This window comes from Rattus rattus, chromosome 2, assembly GCF_011064425.1.
Source record: "Rattus rattus isolate New Zealand chromosome 2, Rrattus_CSIRO_v1, whole genome shotgun sequence".
Taxonomy (NCBI): domain Eukaryota; kingdom Metazoa; phylum Chordata; class Mammalia; order Rodentia; family Muridae; genus Rattus; species Rattus rattus.
Window position 1 is genome coordinate 115,049,122 of NC_046155.1, and position 27,067 is coordinate 115,076,188.

Below are 27,067 nucleotides of genomic sequence, written 5' to 3' on the forward strand. Positions count from 1 at the left end.
TTTGAGAAAAACAATAAGATAGATAAACGCTTAGCCAGACTATGCAGAGGAAACAGAGAGTGTCCAAATTAACAAAATCAGAAATGAAAAGGGAGATATAACAACAGAGCCAGAGGAAATTCAAAAAAATCCTTTTATTGTTGGGGATAGTTTTAGCTCTCCTGGGTTTTTTTGTTTTTTCAGAGGAATTTGCAAATTGTTCTGTCTAACTCTGAAGAATTGGATTGGTATTTTGATGGGAATTGCATTGAATCTGTAGATCGCTTTTGGTAAAATGGCCATTTTTACTATATTAATCCTGCCAATCCATGAGCATGGGAGATCTTTCCATCTTCTGAGGTCTTCTTCAATTTCTTTCTTCAGAGGCTTGAAGTTCTTATTGTACAGATCTTTTACTTGCTTGGTTAAAGTCACACTGAGGTACTTTATATTGTTTGGGACTATTATGAAGGGTGTCATTGCCCTAATTTCTTTCTCCGCTTGATTCTCTTTTGTGTAGAGGAAGGCTACTGATTTATTTGAGTTAATTTTATACCCAGCCTCTTTGCTGAAATTGTTTATCAGCTTTAGAAGTTCACTGGTGGAACTTTTGGGATCACTTAAATATACTATCATATCATCTGCAAATAGTGATATTTTCACTTCTTCTTTTCCAATCTGTATCCCCTTGATCTCCTTTTGTTCTCTGATTGCTCTGGCTAGAACTTCAAGAAGTATATTGAATGCATAGGGAGAGAGTGGGCAGCCTTGTCTAGACCGTGATTTTAGTGGGATTGCTTCAAGTTTCTCTCCATTTAGTTTAATGTTAGCTACTGGTTTGCTGTATATGGCTTTTACTATGTTTAGGTATGGGCCTTGAATTCCTATTCTTTCCAGGACTTTTATCATGAAGGGGTGTTGAATTTTGTCAAATGCTTTCTCAGCATCTAATGAGATGATCATTTGTTCTTTCAATTTGTTTATATAATGAATCACGTTGATGGTTTTCCATATTTTAAACCATCCCTGCATGCCTGGGATGAAGCCTTCTTGATCATGGTGGATGATGGTTTTGATGTGCTCTTGGATTCGGTTTGCCAGAATTTTATTGAGTATTTTTGCTTCAATTTTCATAAGGGAAATTGGTCTGAAGTTCTCTTTCTTTGTTGGGTATTTGTGGGTTTAGGTATAAGAGAAATTGTGGCTTCATAGAAGGAATTCGGTAGTACTCCATCTGGTTCAATTTTGTGGAATAGTTTGGAGAGTATTGGTATGAGCTCTTCTATGAAGGTCTGATAGAATTCTGCTCTAAACCCGACTGGACCTGGGCTCTTTTTGGTTAGGAGACCTTTAATGACTGCTTCTATTTCATTAGGAGTTATGGGGTGGTTTAAATGGTTTATCTCTTCCTGATTTAACTTTGGTACCTGGTATCTGTCTAGGAAATTGTCCATTTCCTGCAGATTTTCAAGTATTGTTGAATATAGGCTTTTGTAGTAGGATATGATGATTTTTTTAATTTCCTCTGATTCTGTAGTTATATCTCCCTTTTCATTTCTGATTTTGTTAATTTGGACACACTCTCTGTGACTTCTCATTAGTCAGGCTAAGGGTTTATCTTGTTGATTTTCTCAAAGAACCAACTTTTGATTCTATTGATTCTTTCTATGGTCCTTTTTGTTTCTATTTGGTTGATTTATGCTCTGAGTTTGATTCTTTCCTGCCTTCTTCTCCTCCTGGGTGTATTTGCTTCTGGTGTAAAAGCTTCTAGAGCTTTTAGGTGTGCTGTCAAGCTCCTGATATATGCTCTCTCCTATTTCTTTCTGCAGGCACTCAGAGCTAAGAGTTTTCCTCTTAGCACAGCTTTCATTGTGTCCCATAAGTTTCGTTATGTTGTACCTTCATTTTCATTAAATTCTAAGAAGTCTTTAATTTCTTTCCTTATTTCTTCCCTGACTAGGTTATCGTTGAGTAGAGCATTGTTCAACTTCCATGTATATGTTGGCGTTCTTCCCTTATTGTTATTGAAGGCCAGCTTTAGCCCATGGTGGTCTGATAGGACGCATGGGATTATTTCTATATTTTCTGTACTTACTCAAATTGAGACATACCAGGGTTGGGGTGAGGGAACTACTATACTAAGGATCGACTTCATGCCAGTATTTCTTGGTAAATAGAAAGGAAACACAAATGTACATTTTGGAATATCTTATCTCATAATGTAATATAAAATGTTTGCTTTATATTTGGTAATTTTTATTATGGACTAATTTTATTAATTTTAGTATATTTTTCCTTCTCTTTTCTACCCTGCAAATCCTTTTCATACACAATGTGGCTTCCAAGTTACTATTTTTTATGGGGTTTCTGAGTCTCAAAACAAGTAGCTCTGTGATTCCTGTGCCTTCCTTTGGCTTCTCTTCTTTACGTTTATCAGTTTCTCCCAATTACCAGGGATTAGTTTTTGATTGTTATGTTTTATTTTATTTTATCTTAATTATCCCTAAGACCTTAGATACCTGTTTGTTTTCTGGGAAATGGAAATTTGGTGAATAACAATAGGAGGTTTTATGAGGAGGAAAGGAGAAAATTAGTATGGGGATAATGTGATCAAAATATATGAGTTGAGAAAACAAGCTATTTTCAACAAAAGATAAAATTAAAACCAGAAATAATTATTCTTAAAAAGGAAGGAAAAGAAACCCAAATGTATTATTTTATGACCAGGAATAACTTATTCTAAAACTACTGAGTCCATTCCAGGTAGTACTCTATTCGTATAAAAAGAATAAATAATGAGTAAAAGTACTATTTCAGTTAGGGAAATGTCAGATCTTAAGATATCAATCCATGGGAAATGAGACCCATATTATGCACAGAAGTCAAACTGCATTTTAACGTCTGCCTTGATATTGAAAAACTGCTAGGTATTTCTGATTTCAGAATGATGATTGGTTCTCTAATACCTCCTATTTTGTGAGATTTAGTTCATTATAAGGGTAATTAGGTATGAGGGAAATGAGGGAATGTGCATGTGAATATGTGTGTACATGTGCATAAACATATATATGTGTGTGTGTGTGTGCATGTGTGTGTGTGTGTGTGTTTGTATGCATGTGTGAAAGACAGGAGGAAGAATGTATGTACTGTGGGTGTGTAGATGTCTGAACACCAAATATATTCCATATCACATTCCATATCACAGATATTCTAGGGTATGGTACCTCTATGTCTATAGTACACTCTGTTTAGGAGTAGTTGTTTCTTAGGTTCCATAACAAACTTGCTTATTATGTCTGATATAATATGTATCGAGTACTTAAAATTGTGATTTTATAATTTACCCAGGAGGATACTTGCCTGGAGAAGTCAAGTTGACTGATATGTACAGAATCATAAATACTATTGAAGAATGACCCTTAAACAAAATTACTGAATGTTGCATGCTCCTGGGCGTAAGAACACAGATGCAGAGCCCGAGGCCTGAGAATGCTGAGGAGTTCTCCAGAGAGCAAGCTAAGAAGAAAAGAATTAATATAAATGCAGTGATTAGTGACTACAATAGTAAAAATAGGCATAGATATGTATGTGCCTACCTGGCAGGTGCTTTTCTGTGTAACTTGCTTTGCTGCACGTTTACAAATTATTTTTTCTTGGTGAAATGACTAAGATGTTCTCTTTTCTGTTTGCAATTCTTGTCCTAAAGCTTTCTTTTCTTTTGTGCAGTCCAATTGACAACCGTTGTTTTTGGAGATTAAAAACCAAGACATTTTGGGAAGGAGACAAAGAAATTGATTGCTTTTTTTTTATTTATACAAGGTTTGGTCATGTAAAGAATGAACAGTTCAGTGGGAATCTAGACAAGCGGTAAGAGCCTTTAATGTATGTCTCCTTAATTGTATATCAATGTAAATAATACATAGCATGGATATACTTTGCCAGACCTTAATACTCCATACTCTATGTCTTCTCTCTTATTTGCTCTCCCCCCAAGACATAACCAAGATTTATTTTGTTTTATACCTGACGATTTCCATATTTATCATGCTTTTAGTGTATCTGTTCCAACATTTCATAGTCATATTTTTAATGCAAGAGTCTAGATCACATATACTGCCTACCATTTTGTACATTCATACATTTTTATAGGGGCAGTGACATTGCATAGTGTAAAGTGATGTCCTTGATCAAAACTCATCAGCATTGAATGGCAATTCTTGTCAAGTGAAGTATTAATACTTCCTTTTGGCTTTATGTGCACATTTCTTTTTTATTGGACATTTCATTTACATTTTAAATGTTATCCTTTTTCCAGGTTTCTTTTCCATAAACCCTCTATCTCATCACCCTTACCCCTTCTTCTGTGAGGGTGTTCTCCCACCCAACCTTGCACCCCTTCCTGCCTGCCCACCCTGACAGTCCCCTATACTGGGGCTCCAGCTTTGGTAGGGCCAAGGGCTTTTCCTCCCATTGGCGCTCAACAAGGCCATCATCTACTACACATGCAGCTGGAGCCATGGGTCTGTCCATTTATATTCTTTGGGTCGTGGTTTTATTCCCTGGGAGCTCTGATTGGTTGGTATTGTTGTTCTTATGGGGTTTCAAGCCCCTTCAGCTCCTTCAATCCTTTCTCTAACTTCCCCAATGAGAACCCCATTCTCAGTTCAACCATTTGCTCATATCATTCTCCCTGCATTTGTCACATTCTGGCTGAGCTTCTCAGGAGACAGCTATATCAGGCTACTGTCAACATGTACTTACTGGCATCAGCAATATTATCTGGGTTTGGTGGCTGTATGTATATGACTGGATACCCAGACAGGCTAAGCTCTGATTGGCCATTCCTTCAGTCTCTGATTCAATCTTTTTTCCTTATCTCCTTCTATGAATACTTTTGTTCCCCCTTTTAAGGAGTGAAACATCTGCACTTTAATTGTCCTTCTTGAGCTTCATGTGGCCTGTGGATTTTATCTTGTGTAATCTGAGCTTCGGGGCTAATATCCGCTTATCAGTGAGTGCATACTATGTGGGTTGTTTTTCTGTTTGTTTGTTTGGTTTTTGGGTTTTGTTTGTTGGTGGTGGTGGTTTTTTGTTTTGTTTTTTGTTTGTTTGTGGTTTTCTTGTGATTGGGTTATCTTACTGAGGATGACATTTTCTAGTTCCATCCATATGCCTATAAATTTCTTAATACTGCATTTTTTTATTTAAAAAAATAATGTTGCCCATCACATCTGCCAGCATTTGAAAGAGAATTAATAAGTAATAACATCACAAATATGGTATATTTATTAGTATTAATTTTAAATTTCCATGTGTTGACTCTCTGCTGATTCCCTTTTCCTTGTTTCTGATTCATCAAAAATGTTTTGCTTATTGTGAGAATATATACACAATGCATTCTAAATCTATATTTTTACCATAATTTTTCTTTATTAATGAAGTATACTGGATTTAAGATCTATTTTGTGCCATCATGGCAATGCCTCCTATGGCATGCTAAGGACATTGCATGTACATCATAAAGGAGAGTGCACAAAAAATACTATAAATATTTGGTAGTGAACACTGCAAATGTGAAACAGAACTTCATCTCTGAGGCAAATCACAGTGAGGTTTTAGATGAATTTGCATTAATTATTTAAAACATATGGATAAATGCAAAGAGGATTTTAGGGACTGTGGAATAGAAGCAAGACAGTTTCATCAAAACAGTGGAAACAATAAAAAATCTGCAGTGTTCTGGTCTACAGATATAAAACATATCCACAGAGATGAAGAAAAATGAGAAGTGATACTAAATGTCATCATATATTGGTTAAACAGACAAAATAATGTTCACTATAAAATCGAAAAGCAAAGAGATATTTCAGAGAAACAAGGAATCAGAGAAATAGAAATATTAGAGGTAACAATCAATAGACTTTGAATTTGAAGATCACTTAAATTAGGCAAAGTTCTGCTGTATGCTATCTTAAGTATTCTGGAAGTTAAAGAGAAACTGTTTTCTTAGAAGTTGAGGTAAGGGTATTTGCAATTCCTCAGATCTGATGAATTAACATACATCAGTGATGTGATCTCCCCAGTGTTCAAGTATTGCTAAAATACTTTTCTATCCAATAGTGAATTATGTTGGCATAGATTCCACAAACTACAAAAGTTGCTGTAATAGTATTGATCATTCCTTAAACTTTGTAAATAAAAGCACAAATTTATTGAAAACTATTATTATATATAATCCTCTCTCAAATATTCATTTATAATATAAATTATCATAAAAGCATGTTTCTATACCTGAAATTTGTCTCCATTCATATATTTTTCTGACACATTTGAATGATGTTTAATAACTATTTGGATATTTCTATTATGGTTAATAACATGAAAAAACAGTTAACAAAGACTGACATTGTACAAAATATATTGGAGCACATATATACCTATACATTACCTATATGTTCTTTTGTCAAATTTAGTAAGATATAATTTATGGAGTAAGTGGAGTAATGATGATTTTGTAAACAGAGCTACATTACAAATTATTTAGCTGAAATATATATATATATATATATATATATATATTCATCATTTTGGATGTATACCTGTATGCCTTATGGAAAATTATTTGGAATTATGACTAGCTATTCTGCCCAATTATTTTCTTTTAACAATTTTATGGTATTTTATTTATATAGACAATGAATATATAATATATACATGATTATATACATAGGTGAGCAATCCATTTATTTTCAAACATGTTTATATAAATATAAACAAGTAGTCATGATGATATTAATCTATAATATTTCATATATTTATACATTTATATATAACAGTTTTCTAAAATCATCATGAAAAACAATGAAAACACAGATTTTAAAATATTTTCTTTTTATGTTCTGAAAACTTCATACATATACCGCAGGTTTTAATTATATGGATATGCTTCTTCCTACCTCTTTCTTACAACTACTACCTACCAGGACATCTCCCTCTCAAATTTCTGCTTTCCTCTTTGTTTTAAATCAATAACCCCTAAGTCCAATTAGTCTTACTAATATGCACAAGGATATAAAACCATCCACTTGTGAATGGGCTACCTACCAGTGGCCACATAGTCAAGGAAGTGACTTTCCCTCCCTCTACAGTCACCAATGGTGATCAGCACCTCTGCCAAAGATGAGGCATGTGGAGTCCCTTCCCAGTGAATATTGGAAGTCTCCTCTACTTGACCTTGTATAAATTTTATGCAGGAGACTGTTGTGAGTTAATGAAATTTAACAGACATGTCATTTCTGTAAGTTAGTATTTATTTTACAGATTTCCTCTCTGTTCTCTAGCTATTACATTTTTCTGCCTCCTTATACTTCATTTTCTGAACTTCACATGGGGATAAGTTAATACACATGACTCACCTGCAACTGAACACTCAGTGTTATTTATGTTAGATACATTGAATAGCCATAAGTTTCTACAGTAATTACTACTCACTGAAATAAGAATTGTCTCTGACAAAGCAGAAAGCAATACAAACTGCTGTAGAAGCATCAATGCTTAAAAAGCAAATTGACAGTATGACCACTTGGCAAAACAGCTATCTCCCCAGTCAAGAACATTTGGCCATATTTACAGTACCAGACAGGAACAAAAATTGCAAAGTGCTTGGAAAATCCCATGAATATCCCACTACAATGTGACCAAAAGACACATAACAGGCAGGTCAGTATTATGAAATGTAGAGCACAGTGTTGGGTAAGACCTTTGTTGTCTTCCTTTCTAGATGCCTACAGACCACCTTCTGGAACTGTGTAAGCTAGCTATTAGGGAAATCTTTCCTGAATCATAAAGGTTGATTTATTTACATCCTACATTCCAAGTGAGTGTATGTAATTAGCAATAAGTACATAGCAGAAGGTACGATCTAGATATGGTGAACAGCAAAGAGTAAAGGCAATGGTCTATGTTTTGAGAAGAAAAGAGTTTTGTTTTATTCACAATTCAGGAGAAATGATCTAGAACTGTCAGAGTCTTGATGTTACTGTGGATATCAGGGCATGTAGTATCACAGTGGTGAAAGCAAGTGCAGAGATATTGAAATGAAAAACAAGTAGCGAGAGAACAAGACAGAAAGATCTCAAAAGAAATATGTTAATCTTTTATAAACACAAACCAATATCCTTACATCTTAATGTGTCCATCATTACTCCCAAGCATCAACTTGTGGAATATTCAATAAGTTTAAGAGTCTCTTGAATAAATTCAAGTCTAAACTGTAAGATCATGAATATACGAATTGTACAGTATTGATATTAAAGCCCATCCAGTCACTTTACATTCCAGTCACTGCGGTCTTCTGGTCCTCCATCATAGATTCCTTCTCTCCATCTCCCCTTTCTCTTGTCTTCAGAGAGGGTTGGGACCACCTGGGCATTCCACCCACCCTGGCACATCAAGTTTCTGCCAATTCAGACTCATCACCTCCCAGTGAGGCTAGATAAATTAGCCCTGTTAGGGAATAAATTCCAGTCAGACACCAGCTTTAGGGACAGCTTTTCTTCAGTTGTTGGAGTATCCAAATGAACACCAAGCTGAACATCTGCTGTGTATGTGCCAAGGACCTTAGTCCACCTTGTATATGTTCTTTGGTTGGTGGCTCAGTTTCACATAGCCCCCAAGGGTCCACGTGGGTTGACTCAGTTGGTCATCCTGGGAGTTTATACCAAATACAGGCCCTGTAATTCTTCCCTGAAATGTATCATGAAAGTGCCTGAGGTCCACACAAAGGTAGAGTATGGGTATGTGCATCTGTTTCAGTCAGTTGATGAATGGAGCCTCTCAGAGGACAGTTATGGTAGGGTCCTGTCTACAAGCTTAACATATTTCATTAATAGAGACAGATTGGTGCTTGGCCATGGGACAGGTATCATGTCGAACTGGTTATTACTTCGCAGTTCCTTCTGTCACTGTTCCATCTTTGTCAATGCATTTCCTGTAAACAGGATAAATTTTGAGTCAAAAATTTTGTGAGTGGGTTGGTGTCCTTATCCCTCCACTAGAGTTTTTGCCTGGCCACAGGAGGTGACCTCTTTTGGTTCCATATCCATACTGATTTGTATCTAGGCTAAGGTCACCTGCATTGACTCCTGGGAGCCTCCCACATCCCAAGTCTCTGGCATTTCCTAGAGATTCCCCCAGTCTCCACCACTGCCAGCTGCAAGTTTCCATTTATTCTCCTGGCTCTCTGGCCCTTTTCTCTGTCTCTCCACACACTTGATCCTGACTCTCCTCCGCCCTCTCCATCTCATCTTTCAACCGTTGTCTCTAGTCTTCTGCATTGTATGACTATTTTACTCACCCATCCAAGTGAGATTCAATCATTCTTTCATAGCACTTCCGTCATGTTTAGCTTCTTTGGGTCTGTAGATTGTATGGTGGATATTTTGCACTTTATGGCTAATATCCATTTATCAGTGAGTTCATAATATGCACATAATTTAGGGGCTGGGTTTTCTTGTTCAAGATGATATTTTCTAGTTCAGTCAACTTGCTGGCAAAATGTATGTTCTTCTTGTCTCTAATAGCTCATGTACCTTTGTGAATATGAATGTCATTCTCTTTATACATTCTTCAGCAGAGGGACATCTGGGTTGTTTCCAGTTTGTAGATATTACAAATAAAACTGCTATGAATATAGTGATGCATGTGTCTCTGTGCAATGGTGGAGCATTTTGGGAGGTATATGCCCTGGAGCATTATAGATGGATATTTAGGCAAAAGTATTTACTATTTTATGACTAATTTCTAGATTGCTGTACAAGTGTGCAATCCCACCAGCAATGGAAGAGTGTTCCCCATTCTCTGTATTTTTGCTAGCATGGGATGACATTTGAGTTTTGATCTTAGTTATTACAACTGGTATAAGATGGAATCTCAGGGTTCTTTTGATTTGTAATAACCTGAGGACTAAGGACTTGAACATTTCTTTAAGTGTTTCTCGGCCATTTGATATTCCTCTGTTGAGTATTCTGTTTAGCTCTGTTTGACATTTTTAATTGAGTTATTCAGTTTGTTGCAGTCTACCTTTTTGAGTTCCTTATATATTTTGAGTATTATCCCTCTGTCAAATATAGGGTTAGTGAAGATTTTTTTCTCTCACTCTGTAGACTGTTGTTTGTAGCTATAGACTGTGTCCCTTGTCCTACAGAAACTTTTCACTTTCATGAGGTTCTATTTATCAACTGTTGATATTCAAGCATGAGCTATTGGTGTTCTTTCCAAGAAATTGAGCCCTGTTCCAATTTGTTCACAAATATTTAAAATTTCTCTTCTATTAGACACAGTGTATCTGATTTTAAGTTGGTGTCCTTGATCCACTTGGACTTGACCTTTGTAATGGATGATAAATATTGACCTATTTGCATTCTTCTGTATATTGACCAAGAGTTAGACCAGCACTGTTTTTGAAGTTTTTTCCTTTTATACTTTTGGTTTCTTTGTCAAAAAAATGAAGTGTTCATGGGTGTGAGGGTTTTCCTAGGTCTTCAATTATATTACATTGATCAATATGTCTGTTTCTATACCAATACCATCCAGGTTTTATTACTATTGTTGTGTAGTGTAGCTTGAGATCAGGGATGTTGATTCCTCTAGAAGTTTTATTGTTCAGTAATATTTTTGCTGTCTGGGTCTATTTCATTTTCCATATAAAGTTGCTCTCTCAAATTCTTTAAGACTGTCTTGATGGTTTGATAATAATTGCATTAAATCTATTCATTGCTTTTGGTATGATGGTCATTTTCCTTATGTTAATTCTACTAATACATTAACATGGAAGATTTTCCACATTCTAATATCTTCTTCAATTTATTTTTCCAGAGGCTTGATAAATCTTTTCATACAGGTGTTTCACTTTCTTGGTTACAGTTAAACCTAGATACTTTATACAATTTGTTCCTACTGTGAAGGGTGTCATTTGTATAAAGGAGGGCTATCACTTTGTTTGAGTTAATTTTGTATCCTGCCACTTTGGTGAATGTGTTTATCCACAGGTAGGAGGTTTCTGGTAGAATTTTGGGGTTGCTTTTGTGTACTTTCATATTGTCTCCAAAGAGGAATGCTTTGACTTTTTTTCCAATTTGTATCTACTTGATCTCTTTTAAGTGTTTTGTTGCTCAGGCTTGAACTTCAATTACTATAATGAATAGATAGGGAGACAATGGGCAGCATTATCTTGTCCCTGATTTTAGTGAGATTGCTTTAAGTTTCTCTCAAACTTAATGTTGGCCATTGCCTTGCTTTTTGTAGCTTTTATTATTTTTAGGAATTTGCCTTGTGTCCGTGATCTCCCAGAACTTTTTTTTAAATGAATGACTTTTACTTTTTTTAACACAAATGAAATATCAAAAATTAGATGCATTTAATGAGATAATCATCTGATTTCTTTAACTCTCTGTTTCTTTATGTGGTGGATTATATTGAACTGTCCCTTTATCCCTATAATGAAGCCTATTTAATCATGCTAAATGATGTTTTTGATGTATTCTTGGAATTAGTATGTGAGAATTTTACTGATTGTTTTTTCATAGATGTTCATAAGAGATATAGGTCTGAAATTCTCTTTCTCTGTTGAGTCTTTCTGTGGTTTAGGTATCAGGGTGACTGTGGCCTTATAGAATATATATGGCAGTGTTCCTTCTGTTTCTGTTTTTTGGAAGAATATCTTGAGGTGTATTGGTATTAAACCTTCATTTTAAAGTCCATTAGAATTCTGTTCTAAAACCGTCTGACACTGTGATTCTTTTCATTGGGAGACTTGTAACTACAGCTTGCATTCTGTTTGGGGACTATAGGATTATTTAAGTCGTTTGCTTGATCTTGATTTAATTTTGGTGTTATCTGTCTAGAATACCATTCATTTTGTTTACATTTTTCAATTTGGTGAAGTACAAGCTTTGGAAGTAAGACCCAATGACTTTTTCAATTTCCTAAATTTCCCTTGTATCTCTATCTTTTCACTTCTGACTTTGTTACTTTTGATGCTTTCTCTTTGACTTTTGGGTAGTTTTGCTCATGGTTTGTCTATTTCTTGATGTTTTCAAAGAACCAGCTCTTCCTGTTAATTATTTGTATTGTTTTCCTGTTTCTAAGTGATTGGTTTTGACCATGAGTTTGACTAGTTCCTGTCCATTGACTATGACATATCCATTGGTGAGAGTGGGATGTTGAAGTCCTCATTATTGTGTAATGTTCAACGTGTGGTAGGACCTTTAGTAAAGGTCTTTTATGAATGTTGGTTTTGTTGCATTTGGGATACAGATATTCAGAATTGAGATGTCATCTTGGTACATTTTTCCTTTGATGAAAATGAAATGTCCTTCCCCAAGTGTTTGGATTAATTTTGTTTTAAAGTCTATTTTATCAGCTACTATACTAGATTCCACAGCTTGCATCTTTAATCCATTTTATCAGAATACCATTTTAGAGCCTTTATTCTGAGGTAGTGTCTATCTTTTCTCTGAGGTATGTTTTTTGGTATGCAGCAGGATAATGGGTCCTGTTTATGTATTCAGTCTGATAGGCTGAATCGTTTAATTGGTGACTTGAGTCCAATGATATTGAGTGATATTAATATCCAATGGCTGTAAGTTCCTGCTTTTTTGATGTTGGTGATGGCTCTGTTTGTATGTGTGTGTGTGTGTGGTGGGGGTATGTCCTTTTTGCTTTTCTGTGAAATGATTAATTTCTTGTGTTTTCTTAGTGTAGCTATCCTCATTGTCTTGGCATTTTCCTCCTAGTATTCTCTGTAAGAATGGATTAGTTGAAATATATTGTTCAAATTTGGTTTTGTCATGAAACATTTTGGTTTCTCCATTTACAATGATTGGAAGTTTTACTGTGTAAAGGAGTCTGAGCTGAAATACCTGGTTTTTATGTCTCTGTTGAAAAACCAGGTGCAACTCTCATAATTCTGTATTTATAGATTACTTAGTCATTTTCCCTTGAAGCTTCTAATATTTTTCTTTGTTCTATATATCTCATGTTTTTATTATTATGATGTAGGAGGATTTTATTTTCCGGTCCAATATATTTGGTGTTCTATAAGCTTCCTATACTTTTGTAACCGTCTATTTTCTTTATTTTCAAATTTTGTTAGATAACCATATTACCATCATATTTAATTTAAAACATTTTGACCATTTGTACAAAGGGAAAATCTTGTTAGTATTATAAATGCCACCTTTTAGTATTTAGAATTAGCCCAATATTGTGTGGAAGTTTTATGTTTGTCCACTCATTTTAAGAGTTAAAAACAGATAAAATATTCTCTAATGTTGTCCTTGTTTTTTATATAACTGTGGGGGGTGTTGACCATGGCACCATAAGAATCTTCTTCTGAGACCAGCAGGATGAGAACTCACTTGGTCCTGGGTTTTGGGATTGCTTCAGATCGTGTAACCATGTAACCAAGGGACCTCCAACAAGTGGTCACAGGTAGTATGCCAAGTCGCTTACCAATGGAATTCTTACCCAGGCAAATAGAGTATCACTATCATCTCAAACTCAGTTAAGAGAAGGCACTTACCTACCCCTCAATACCATCCCACTCAGTAAATTTTATCTAATTCCTGACCTTATGTAATAAACGCCATAAGCTAATTCACCAAGAATTGTCTTACACTGACTGTTTTTAATTGAGCAGTAACACTTAATGGAAGTCTTCTTTCCCCAAGCACTCATCATTATCCCTTTGGACCCACCTGCTTAGCCAGGCTTCCATCACTTCTCAGAGCCCCAAATCATAATGTGAGCCCTTTGACATTGCCAACACTGCCATGAAAGTCAAGACCCTAGCACCATCTGTCTGGATTACTCTACTCCTCTTTAAGAGTTATAACAATCTTTTGGTCTTGCCAGCTGGACCTGAGTTCTGAGAGTGCGATTTATCTTCCATTATGCTTCATATCACCAGCCTGCTGTACATTGGCATTTCACACTTTGGAAGAAAAGCAGACTACAGACCTCACTATTCCATACTTCCCACAGTTCTGTCCAAGGCATTTGTAACTGCAACACCTGGACATCCTGAATGTTGAGGCAAAAATCAGAACCACATATGCCTTTTATTTTCAAAGACTGTTTACTAACTGATTAAATGTCATTTGTGATTGAAGACTTAACAATCTTCTTTGACTATTATTTGTGATACATATTTGACTGTATCATGTTATGGCAATAGTAATATGAAGGTTTAGGAAGCACAAAATATCAGACTCTGTCAGACAGTTCATATGAACATCCTCTGCCATTATAGTGTACCTGAAAAAAGTAGTCATACAACAATCCTATACATTGTTTTCTATTAACAGACCAAATAGAACATTGGAATTTTACTCTGAGAATAATTAATTTGGAATAAAACAAACATTGGAATCTATTTTAATAAATTTATTGAATTAAAGGAATACATTCAACATTCTGCATCAATATTCTATATGTATGAATGTTCACAAAACATATCCCTTTAGAAGGGTTATCCCTTCTACAAACATATTCCTCAACATTCAGGATGTCCAGGTGTTGCAGTTACAAATGCCTCGGACAGAACTGTGGGAAGTATGGAATAGTGAGGTCTGTTGTTTCCCCTAATTTCTGACCAGTTTACTAAACTTCTGAGTTGAAATAGCATTTCTTGGTATATGGTTAAGAAATTTAAAACCCACATATGTTAAAATATCTCATGCGTACCTAACCAAAAAAATTGCTGTGAGTGAGAAAATATGCTTTCCTTGTGGCTTTTTTTATTAACTAGAACTTGTAGGGTTTTTTTTAACTGTTTCTAATTAATTTTTTTACACTCCAAATTTTATTCCCTTCCTGGTCCCCCCTCCAACAGTTCCATATGGCATACCTCTTCCCAACTCACCCTGTCTCCAAAAGGATGTACCCATCTACATCTCCCACCCTACCAGACCTCTAAATGCACTGGGTCCTCCAGTCTTTTGAGTTTAGGTGCGTATTCTCTGAGTGAACACAGACTCAGCAGTCCTCTGCTGCTTATGTGTTGGGGCCTCCTATCAGCTGGTGTATACTGCCTAATTGGTAATCCAGTGTCTAAGAGATTTGGAAGTCCAGGTTAATTTAGACTGCTGCTCCTCCTACAGGGTTTCCCTCCTTCTTAGCTTCTTCCATCTTTCCCCTAAATGGACAAGATGGGGTAGCAACTTCTCTTCTTTGGTTGGGTACACATATCTGCATCTGACTCTTTCAGCTGCTTATTGCGTCTTTTGGAGAGCTGTCATGGTAGGTCCCTTTATGTGAATGCCCCATAGCTTTAGTAATGATATCTGATCTTGGGGGCCTCCTCTTGAGCTGGATCCCGCTTTGAATCTGTCACTGAACTTTCTTTTCCTCATGTTATTCTTGATTTCCATCCCTGTGGGGCAACCCCATCCCATATTTGATGCACTGTCTTTCTGCTGGAGATGGGATTTACAATTCCTCTCCCCACTCTAGGCCATTTCATCTAGAGTCCCTCCCTTTAAGTCCTGAGAATCTCTCAACTCCTGGGTTTCTGGTACATTCTGAAGGGTCCACTGAACCTCCTACCTCCCGAAGTTACCTGTTTCCACGTTTAATGCTGGCCTGGGCTTCAGTGCTTTTCCCCCACCCAATACAAGATGATGTTAATTTTTCTACAAACACTCACCCCCTTTCCCTCCCCTGTACCTTGCTCCTCCCAACCCACTTGTAATTCCTTTCTTCTCCTCCCAAGTGGGACTGAGGTGTCCTCACTTGAGCCCTTCAGCTTGTTGACGTTTTTGAGTTCTGTGGACTATATTTCAGGTATTCTGTATTTTTTGGCAAATATCCACTTATTGTTGAGTACATATCATGCATGCCACTTTCTATATGAGTTACCTCACTCACGAAGACATTTTATAGTTCCATTCATTTGCCTACAAAACTAAGGATGTCCTCATTCTTAATAGCTGAGTAATATTCTACTGTGTAAATAAACAGCATTTTCTGTTCCCATTCTTCTGTCATAAGACATCTGGGTGGTTTCCAGATTCTGGCTATCACAAATAAGGCTGCTATGAACATAGTGAAACACGCACTCTCATAGCATGGTGGGGCATCTTTTGGGTATAATCCCAAGAGTGATATTGCTGGGTCTTCAGGCAGATCTATTTCCAATTTTCTGAGGAAACTCCAAATTGATTTCCAATGCGGTTGTACCAGTTTGCAATCCCACCAGCTATGGTGGGGGGAGGGGTGTACCTTGTTCTCCACATCCTTGCCAACTTGTGTTATCACCTGAGGTTTTCATCATAGCCATTTTGGTTGCGGAAAGTAGGAACTTCAGGGTATTTTTGATTCACATTTCTCTGATCACTAAAGACTTTGAACACTTCTTTAGGTGCTTCCAAACCATTCAAGATTCCTCTGTTATGAATTTCAGTTTAGTTCTATACCCAATTTTTTAATTGAGTTCTTTTGCTCTTTCGTGGTTAGTTTCTCAAGTTCTTTATATATTCTGGATATTGGCCCTCTATCAGATGTGAGGTTAGTGATGGCATTTTTCCAATCTGTAATTTGCAAATTTGTCTAATTGACTATGTCAATTACAGAAGCTTTCCAGTTTCATGAGGTTTCATTTATCAATTCTTGATCTTAGAGCATGAGCCATTGGAGTTCTCTTTAGGAAATTTCTACCTGTGTCAAAGAGATCAAGGCTCTTTTCCCCTTTCTCTTCTTTTAGATTGACTGTATCTGGCTTTATTTGGGCCCTTGATCTACTTGGACTTGAGATTTGTGCAAGCTGACAATTATGAGTCTATTTTCTTTTTTCTACATATAGACAGCCAGTTAGACAGCACCCTTCATTGAAGACACTTTATTCCATTGTATATTTTTGGCTTCTTTATGAAAGACCAAGTGTATATGTCTGGTTTTATATCTGGGTCTTCAATTTTATTCAATTGTTTAACCTGTCTTGTCTCTATACCAATATTATGCAGCTTTATCACTATTGCTCTGTAGCAGACTTTGAGATCTGAGATGGTGTTTCTCTTTTTTCCTGGTCCTTTTTGCTGGAACAGACTGCCAACCATTCTGCTCCCCTAGAAGACACCATATCCTGAGGCATTCCATAAATTCCCTTGTGCTCAGAGCATTTGGTAAGAAAATTCCCTAATTCCAAGCTGCAGCTGGGAGCCCAATGGACTAAGGGACCTACCCCCCCCCAGAACTTCAACCAAATAAATACTACTCCCATTTTCCCTGGTCTTTCTGCTGGGACAGACTGTTAGCTAGTCTTCTCCCTGGAAGAGACTATATCTTCAGATATATCAAAGGATCAGCTGCACTCAGCATTTGGTAAGAACAGCCCCCCAACAAGTCCCAAAGCAGCTTCTGCAGTCCAGTGGAATCAGGGAACCACCATCTCCCCAAACCCCCGACCCACCAAATACTAATCCCCTACTGACTGGTCCTTTATGCTGGGACAGGATGCAAGCATATCTGCTCCCTGGAAGAGGCTATATCCACAGACATACCAGAAGACCCATTGTACTCAGAACATTTGACATAATATCTTGAAATATCCACAGACATACCAAAAGAACCACTATACTCAAAATATTTGATATCACATACTGAGGCATTCCAGAAGATCTGCTGCACCCGGGCATCTGACACCATTACTGGAGACATCTCAGGAGATCTACTGCACTTGGACACCGCAGCTTGAAGCCATCACTAGGAGAACTCAAATGTCTGCCCTGGTTGCTATATCCAGCAAAACTCTCAATCAACATGGATAGGGAAACCAAAACATTCCAGGACAAAACGAAATTCAAACAGTATCTATCTACAAATCCAGCCCTAAGAGATCAGGAATTCAAGGCACAAACCTAAGAATAATAAAATCAATTTACTGCAAACCAACAGCTAATATCCAATTAAATGGGGAGATACTTGAAGCAATCCCACTAATATCATGGACAGGACAAAGATGCCCACAGTTCCATATCTATTCATTATAGTATTCAAAGTGCTAGAACAATAAGACAACAACAACAACAACAACAAAGATCAAGTGGATGCAAATTGGCAAAGATGAAATAAGGAAATAAAAGTATGACTGCTTGCAGATGATAAGATAGCATACAGAAGCGGCCACAAAATTTCAACCTGGGAACTTCTCCAATGGAGAAACAACTTCAGTAAGGTAGCCAGATACAAAATTAACTCAAATCAGTAGTCTTCTTTTATACAAATGATAAACAGGCTGAGGAAGAAAGTAGGGAAACAACTCTCTTCACAGCCATAGATAATATAAAATATTTTGGCGTAACTCTAACCAAGCAAGTGAATGATCTGTATGACAATAACCCAAGTCTCTCAAGAAAGAAATCCAAGAAGATCTCATGAATTGGCAGAATTAACATAATAAAAATGGCCATACTACCAAAGGCAATCTACAGATTTAATGCAATCATGTTCAAAATCCCAATACAATTATTGAAAGACGTGGGAAAGCAATTCTCAAATTCACTTGGAAGGCAAAAATACCAAAGTATCGAGAACTTGTAATTTGTTGATAGATGGATATATGGAACCATATATATATATATGGTTTGATTTAGTGGTCTCAGAGTCTCAGTATACTTGTAAATCAAAGGATAGAATTTCAGTTTGTCAATATCTATATCTTATATAAGTATTAAATTATTCATAGTATGTATCCTCTATTGTAACTGAAGATATTTTTTCTTTTATATTTAAAAGAGGAGGTAAATGCTTTTGACAATCTCTCTCTCCCATGTAGTACAGAGTGTTATCAAGGACAAAATTTTTTATATTCTGTCTTCATGGTATTTACTCTCCTCCTGAAAAAAAACCATCTAGTGTAATTCATGCCGCTGACATTGTTTTGCATTTTTTACCTCAAAGTTGAAATTTTTTGTTCCACTAGAAACCATGTCCTTCTAGAAAACTGACTCCTAGCACCTACCATTTGCAAATATTCATTAACTTTTATTTATTTACTAAGATAGAAAAGGATATTTGAGTCTACATATTTCTGCTCTTCATAAATACTGTATTTTCAGAGCAGAGCAAATTTGTGAAATTAAATGAAGCCAAAAAAACTTAGAGAAATACAGGTAATACATGAAAATAAGAAATTAGGATTATCACTATTAGTAATGAACTACATTTATCCTAAAATCTTAGTATTTTCATAAGATTATAAGCAAATGATGACCCCTAAATTTGGGGCTTAAAATTAAAAATGCATGCAAGATTTAAAATACCATGCCATTTTCATGTTTGGCAACAGAAAAATATGTAGAATGTTAAAGAGATAATCTCCAACTAAACTCGATTAGCCATAGATCAAAGATGGGAACTAGTGAATAAATGGTGATCAAACAAATAAGGAAATGTGAAAAGATTAGTTATGCCACCAAAAAAATATTTTTTATTTTTAATTAGATATTTTTATTTACATTTGAAATGTTATTCATTTTCAAAGTTTCCCATCCATAAACACCCTATCCCAACATCCATACCCCTTCTGCTATGAGATGTTACTCTTTCCAACCACCCACCACTTCCATACTTCCTGCTTTGGCATCCCCTACACAGGGGAATCAAGTCTTAGCAGGACCAAGGGCTTCTCTTCCCAATAGTGTCCAACAAGGCTATCATCTGCTACATGTGCAGCTGGAGTCATGGGTCTTTCCACGTTTACTCTTTGGGTAGTGGTTTAGTCGCTGGGAGCTCTGATTGGTTGGTATTGTTTTTCTTATGGGATTGCAAGCCCCTTCAGCTCCTTCAATCCTTCCTTGAACTCCTCCAATGGGGACCCCATTCTCAACTGAAAGGTTTGCTGCTAGCATTTTCCTCTCTATTTGTTATGCTCTGGCTGAGCCTTTCAGGAGACAGCTATATCAGGCTCCTGACAACGGTTTGGTATACATACATACATATACATACATACATATATATATATATATATATATATTGCAGTATATCCAGGTAGAACAGGTTCTTAATGGCCATGCCTTCTGTCTTTGCTCCAAAATTTGTCTCCATAATTCCTCCTATGAATATCTTTGTTCTCCCTTTTAAGAAGGACTGAAGTATCTGCACTTGGTCATCCTACTTGAGCTTCATTTGGTCTGTGGATTGTATCTTGGCTAATCCAAGATTTTGGGTTAATATACACTTATCAGTGAGTACATACTCTGTGTGTCTTTTTGTGATTGGTTTACCTCACTCAGGAAGATAGGTTTTCTAGTTCAATCCATTCCCCAATGAATTTAATGAAGACATTGCTTTTAAAAGTTGAGTAGTATTACATTGTGTAAATGTACCACATATTCTATATCCATTCCTCTTTTGAAGGACATCTGGGTTCTTTCCAGCTTAGTGCTATTATGAATAAGACTGCTATGAAAATAGTGGAGCAGGTCTTGGTATATGTCTGAGCATTTTTGGGTATATATCTAGGAGTGGTACATCTGGGTCCTCAGGTACTATGTCCAATTTTCTGAAGAACCTGCAGACTGATTTCCAAAGTGGTTGTACCTGTGTGCAGTCACACCAAAAGTTGAGTAGTGTTCCTTTTTCTCCACATCATTGCCAGCTGTTGTCACCTGGGATTTGGATCTTAGCCATTCTGACTACTGTGTGGTACAATCCCAGTCTTGTTTTGATTTGCATTCCCCTCATGACTAAGGATATTGAACATTGCTTTAAGTACATCTCAGCAATTCGATATTCCTCAGCTGAGAATTCTTTGTTTAGCTCTCAACCCCATTTTAATAGGGTTATTTGATTCTCTAGTGTCTAAATTCTTGAGATCTTTGTATATATTAGATATTAGCCATCTCTTTGATGTAAGATTGGTAAAGAAGTTTTCCTAATCTGTTAGTTGTCATTTTGTCCTAATAACAGTATGCTGGACCCTGCAGAAGTTTTCAATTTTCTGAGGTCCCATTTGTTGATTCTTGATCTTAGAGCATTAGCCATTGATGTTCTGTTCAGGAAATTTTTCCACGGTGTCCATGTGTTCAAAGTTCTTCCCAAATTTTTCTTCTTTAGTTTGCTTTATCTGGTTCTATGTGGAGGTCCTTAATCCACTTGGGCTTGAGATTTGCACTAGGTATCAAGAATGGAACAATTTGCATTCTTCTACATGCTGACCTCCAGTTGAACCAGCACCATTGGTTCAAAATGCTATCTTTTTTCCACTGGGTGGTTTTAGCTCCATTGTCAAAGATCAAGTGACCGTAACTGTGTGGGTTCATTTCTGTGTCAATTCTATTCCATTGATCTACCTGCCTGTCTCTGTACCAATGCCATATACTATTTATCACTATTGCTCTGTAATACACTTGAGGTCAGAGATAGTGATTTGCCCAGTTCTTTTATTGTTGAGGATAATTTTTCTATCCTGGGTTTTTGTTAATCCAAATAGATTTGCAAATTGCTCTTTCTAACTCTATGAAAAATTGAGTAGAAATTTTGATGGGGATCACATGGAATCTGTAGATTGCTTTTGGCAGAATGGCCATTTTTACAATATTAATCCTGCCAATGCATGAGCATGGGAGATTTTTACTTCTTCTGAGATATTCTTCAATTTCTTTGTTCAGAGATTTGAAGTTCTATTCCTACAGATCTCTCACTTGCTTGGTTAGAGCCACACAAAGGTATTATATGTTGTTTGTGACTATTGTGAAGGGTGTACTTTCCCTACTTTCTTTCTCAGCCTGTTTATAAGAAGTAGAGGAAGACTACTGATCTGTTTGAGTTTGTTTTATAGCCAGCGACTTTTCTGAAGTTGTTTTTCAGGCTTAGTGTTCAGTAGTGTAACTTTTGTGGTCATTTAGTATATTATCATATCATCTACAAATAGTGGTGCTTTGACTTCTTTTTTTCCCAGCTTGTATCCTTTTGACTTCCTTTTGTTGTCTGATTACACTGGCTAGGTCTTCAAGTGCTATATGGAATACATAGGGAAAGAGTTATCAGCCTTGTCTAGTCCCTGGTTTTAGTGGGATTGCTTCAAGTTTCTCTCCATTTAGTTTCATTTTGACTACTAGTTTGCTGTATATTGCTTTTACTATGTTTTGGAATGGTCCTTGAATTCCTGAACATTCCAGGTCTTTTAATATGAGGGAATGTTGAATTTTGTCAAATTATTTCTCGTGATGTCACCATCTCACCATCTAATGAGATGTTTATATGTTTTTCCCATTGAGTGTGTTTATATAGTAGATTACATTTCTGTATTTCTGTATATTGAACCCATCCCTGCATCACTAGGATGAAGCATACTTGATTATGATGGATGATTGTTTTGATGTTTTCTTGGACTTAATTTGAAAGAATTTTATTGAGTATTTTTGCATTGATATTCATAAGAGAAATTGCTCTGAATTTCTCTTTCTTTCCTGAGTCTTTGTGTGATTTATGTATAAAAGTAGTTGTGGCTTCATTGAAGGAATTGGGTAATGTACCTTCTGTTTCTATTTTATGGACTTTTTTGGACAGCATTGGTATCACATCTTCTCTAAAGTCTGATAGAATTCTCCACTAAACCGATCTGGTCCTGGGATTTTTTTGAATGGGAGACTTTTAATAACTGCTTCTATTTCTTTAGGGGTTAGGGAAATGTTTAGATAATTTATCTGATTCTGATTTCACTCTAGCACCTGGGAGCTATCTAGAAAATTGTCCATTTCATCCAGATTTTCCAGTAGGGTTGAATATGTAAAGCACTAAATTGAAAAGATTTTATATCAAAACTTTAAGTACAAAAGAAATAAATAATATGAGTTCACAGAAACTGATGGTTTGCCTTCATAATTAAAACAAGTACAAATTCTAAAACTGTACTTGGAAGACAAAGATCTATGCAATTTAAGATATTAATATCACTAAAGAAATATGATTGGGTAAATTGTAGAATTCAAATATAATAGTGAAGACAACATACATCAATAAAATCCAATATAGTATAGCAAGGCACTAGAAAACATTGCAAGTTTGAGTATTTCTTAGTAAGACAGAAATGTTTAAGAAATAAACACTCTGAAGAACTCTCTTAGTCAACCATGAGAGCCAAAATATTATAAAACACATATATTTTCTTTTCATTTTGATATTAACCATACATCTTCCAAGTGGTCTAATATATTTTAATGTAAACATTCTTACAAAGCAATAAAATTATTACATGAGGGAAATGAAACACTGGAACATTACAAAGAGCATTAAAGTGATACACATTATTAGACACAACTGTGAAAATGAATAAGAAATTTATATCAAATGATATATAGCATATTATAATATATAGAATTAAAATGTACAGATTAAAGCTGAGTGACTAAAGAAGAAACATACCTTTATTTATCAAAAGAAAGCAACAAGAATCACAGCCAAATCTAAGGTGCTCATATGACTGAATAAAGGCAAAATGCATCATTATAAATCTAAAGATCCATGGGAAGATATAAAAGCTTACTACTTGTAAGAAAAAGTTATTGTTATTATCAACAGCATACCACCAGACAGTGAAAATATCGAATCAAATAGGAAGAGGGAAAATCTATATATAAGAGAAAGACTAAAAGTAACAAAGCTATGTGCCTAAATCCAAAAGAATTTTCAGAGCTAGTGATTCAGATAGATATGCCCATCTATTTAATCTACTCATAAATAAATCATGTCTTTGGCCAGCCCTGCTTCTGAGTAAAAGAAATATCATAATTTAGGTAGCAGGTTTATAGCCCTGCATTTTTTACATATGGTAAGTGTTAGCGTTCCAAAATGAAGGAATGAGCAGATTCACTGTTTTAGGGGACGTGATTCCTACCATGCTAACAGATATAGTAATAAAATTGTATTAAAGTTCAAAATTACAGAATCTCACTTGAATAATAATCTACTAAAACATTTTTGAAATCCTTACATAATTACAGAGAAATTATATTCTAATACACCACAGTAACAGTGCTTGTATCACAATAGCATTAGTTCAAAAAAACAAGCATTAAATACATAAACAATATTATGTTATTTAATATTATGTTAAGAGTCTAATCTATAATGATCCTTTTCTTCTGTTTTCAGGTTGACATCTAAGACTATCCACTTGATTTTGACTCTTTATTTTGCCCTTGAAGAAATAAACAGGAACCCCCATATTCTACCTAACATTTCACTGCTAGTTAAAATTGAATGTAGGCTGCTGGATGATTGGAGAATAAACAGTTTATCTTCTAAAAGAGAAGAATATCTTCCTAACTACTACTGTATAAATCAGAGAAGATATTTAATTGTACTTACAGGACCAATGTGGTTACCATCTGTCATAGTTGGGCCACTCCTATACATAACTAAGAGGCCAGAGGTAAGTTTGAAGAAGCTGATGTTAATGAGGCATTGATTCTTTTCTTTCTGTAAAAATAACATTTATTTGCCTGATCTAATTGTATTCTTTAAAGCTTATGACTAAATAGGCTTGCACTTTCAAGTATATTCTGACCTCTGCCTAGATAGATCAACTCAACTCTTCTGGCTCAAACTCTTCCCTAAAGTCACTAATTGGATATGGCTTTACTCAGCTTCTCATTGATTTGCTTTGCTTGAACAATCACTGCCAATTTGTTTTCATCTTCTGTCTCCTTTATATTCTGGCTACAACTGCATCTACTGACGCACATTGAACTGCATGAACTCACAAATTAACTCAACACCATTGCCCTGCATTCTTTGCACTGAGTCTCAAATGTCTGGTTTAACTCTTCTGCATTGAACTCAACTGACTAATTAGAACTCAGAAATCTGCATGCCTCTGTCTCCTGAGTACTTGGATTAAAGGTGTACTATCACACCTGCACCTAAACTTTTCTATACTAAAAAATTGCTTTATACTAGGCTGACCTTGAACTAAGTGATCTGCTTGCCTCTGTCTCCTGCCTTCCAAGGAATGCCTATTTCCTAGCAGGATATTATTGGCCTACAAGTCTTCAGATGTGATCCATTAAGTGTAGTCATGTTGCTGGATTAAAATTCCTCTACAGGTTTAATTTTCTGATCCTGAGGCTAGTGAAAGTAAGCAAATGAATTTGTCTATTTTGATGCATAGAATTCGAAGCATAAATACACAGATATTTAGAAGCACATGCCATTTTTTTAGCATGAATAAGACATAAGTGCAATAGAAATTTGATGTGCTTCACTATCAGACTTCGTCTTTTCTGTACTTTACAATACTTAATAAATTATGTACAATTTTCATAATGGTACAGTTCCTAACATTCCCAAGTTTTGTTTATCACACTTTTTTAGACTAGCAATTTGTTATTTTTATTTATATTTTTATTTACACTTCAAACGTTATTGTTCTTTGAGAAAATCAACAAGATAGATAAACCCTTAGCCAGAATAAACAGAGTGCACAGAAAGAATATCCAAATTAACAAAATCAGAAAGGAGAAGGGAGACATAACAACAGAATCTGAAAAAATTTTTAAAATATTTTAGATCCTACTGCAAAAGGCTATATTCCACAAAACTGGAAAATCTGGAGGAAATGGCCAATTTTCTATACAGATACCAGGTATTAAAGTTAAATCAGCATCAGATAAGCCATCTAAACAGTCCCATAATGCCTAGAGAAGTAGAAGCATTCATTAAAAGTCACCCAACCAAAATAAAGCCCAGGACCAGATGCGTTTATTGGAGAATTCTATCAGACCTTCATACAAAAATGATACCAATACTCTCAAAACTATTCCGCAAAATGGAAACAAACAGAGCACTACCCAATTCCTTCTATGAAGTCACAGGTATGCTTATACCTAAACCACACAAAGATCCAACAATAAAACAGAAGCTCAGAACAATTTTCCTTATGAATAACAATGCAAAAATACTCAATAAAATTCTCGCAACACAAATCCAAGAAAGAACACATCTAAACAATCATCCATCATAATCAAGTAGGCTTCATCCCAGGGATGAAGTGATGGATTCAAAATATGGAAATCTGCATTGGGCACTTGCCTATCTTTAGAGTAATACCCTATAGTTCTGTGGCCAGTTTTTTTTTTAACTGAAGGATTTCAAACATTAGTCCATTTGCATTATTTCACACAGTGGTGCCTGCATTTTTTTTCTTGTACCAACAGCTGCCGACTGCCTATTGTTTTTCATCTAGGGAAATTTTGTGAAATTCCATCTATGTGGGCATGTTCACTGGTATAGACCTTGGACTTTTAAAAAATATTCTACCTTTTAATTTGTATAAGTTCTTTAAATATTCTATGTATCACTTCTCTGCCTTTTGGCTAAGATCAAGTGTAACTATTCTATGTACAAATCTATTCTCAAATACATGACCTTCAAGAATTTCCCACCCCCAAAAAAGAAGAAAATATGGAAATCTGTCAACATAATCCACTGTATAAACAAACACAAAGGAAGAAAAAACACATGAACATGTAATTAGATACTAAGAAAGCATTTGACAAAACTCAACACTCTTCAAGTTAATAGACTTGGAAAGATCAGGAATTTAAGGCTCATACCTAAACCTAGTAAAAGCAATATACAACAAACCAGTAGCCAACATCAAAATAAATGGAGAGAAACTTGAAGCAGTCCCACTAAAATCACAGACTGGACAAGGATTCCCACTCTCTTCCTACTTATTCAGTATAGTACTCTAAGTCCTAGCCAGAGCAATTAGACAACAAAAGAAGGTCAAAGGGATAAAAATTGGGGAAGAAATTCAAAATATCACTATTTGCAGATGATGTGATAATATACTTAAGTGACCCCAAAAGATCCACAGGAGTATTGCTACAGTGGATAAACAACTTCAGATAAGTGGCTGATTATAAACTTATCTCAAACAAATCTGTAGCCCTCCTCTATTCAAGGGATAAACAGATAAATATAGTAAAAATGGCCATTTTACCAAAAGCAATCTACAGATTCAATGCAATCCCCATCAAAATACCAAGCCTATTCTTCAGAGAGTTAGACAGAACAATTTGCA

General features: G+C 35.6%; 1 protein-coding gene across 1 annotated transcript in view; it reads left to right on the plus strand.

The window, feature by feature from the left end:
* The first annotated feature begins 3,640 nt into the window (after nt 1-3,640).
* Nucleotides 3,641-27,067, plus strand: part of LOC116894252 (vomeronasal type-2 receptor 116-like) — a 49,757-nt gene continuing 26,330 nt past the window's right edge. Inside the window, exons 1-2 of the mRNA XM_032895958.1 lie at nt 3,641-3,846; nt 24,133-24,412. Of these exons, the coding sequence (XP_032751849.1) occupies nt 3,641-3,846; nt 24,133-24,412 (486 nt within the window). The remainder of the gene's footprint in view (nt 3,847-24,132; nt 24,413-27,067) is intronic.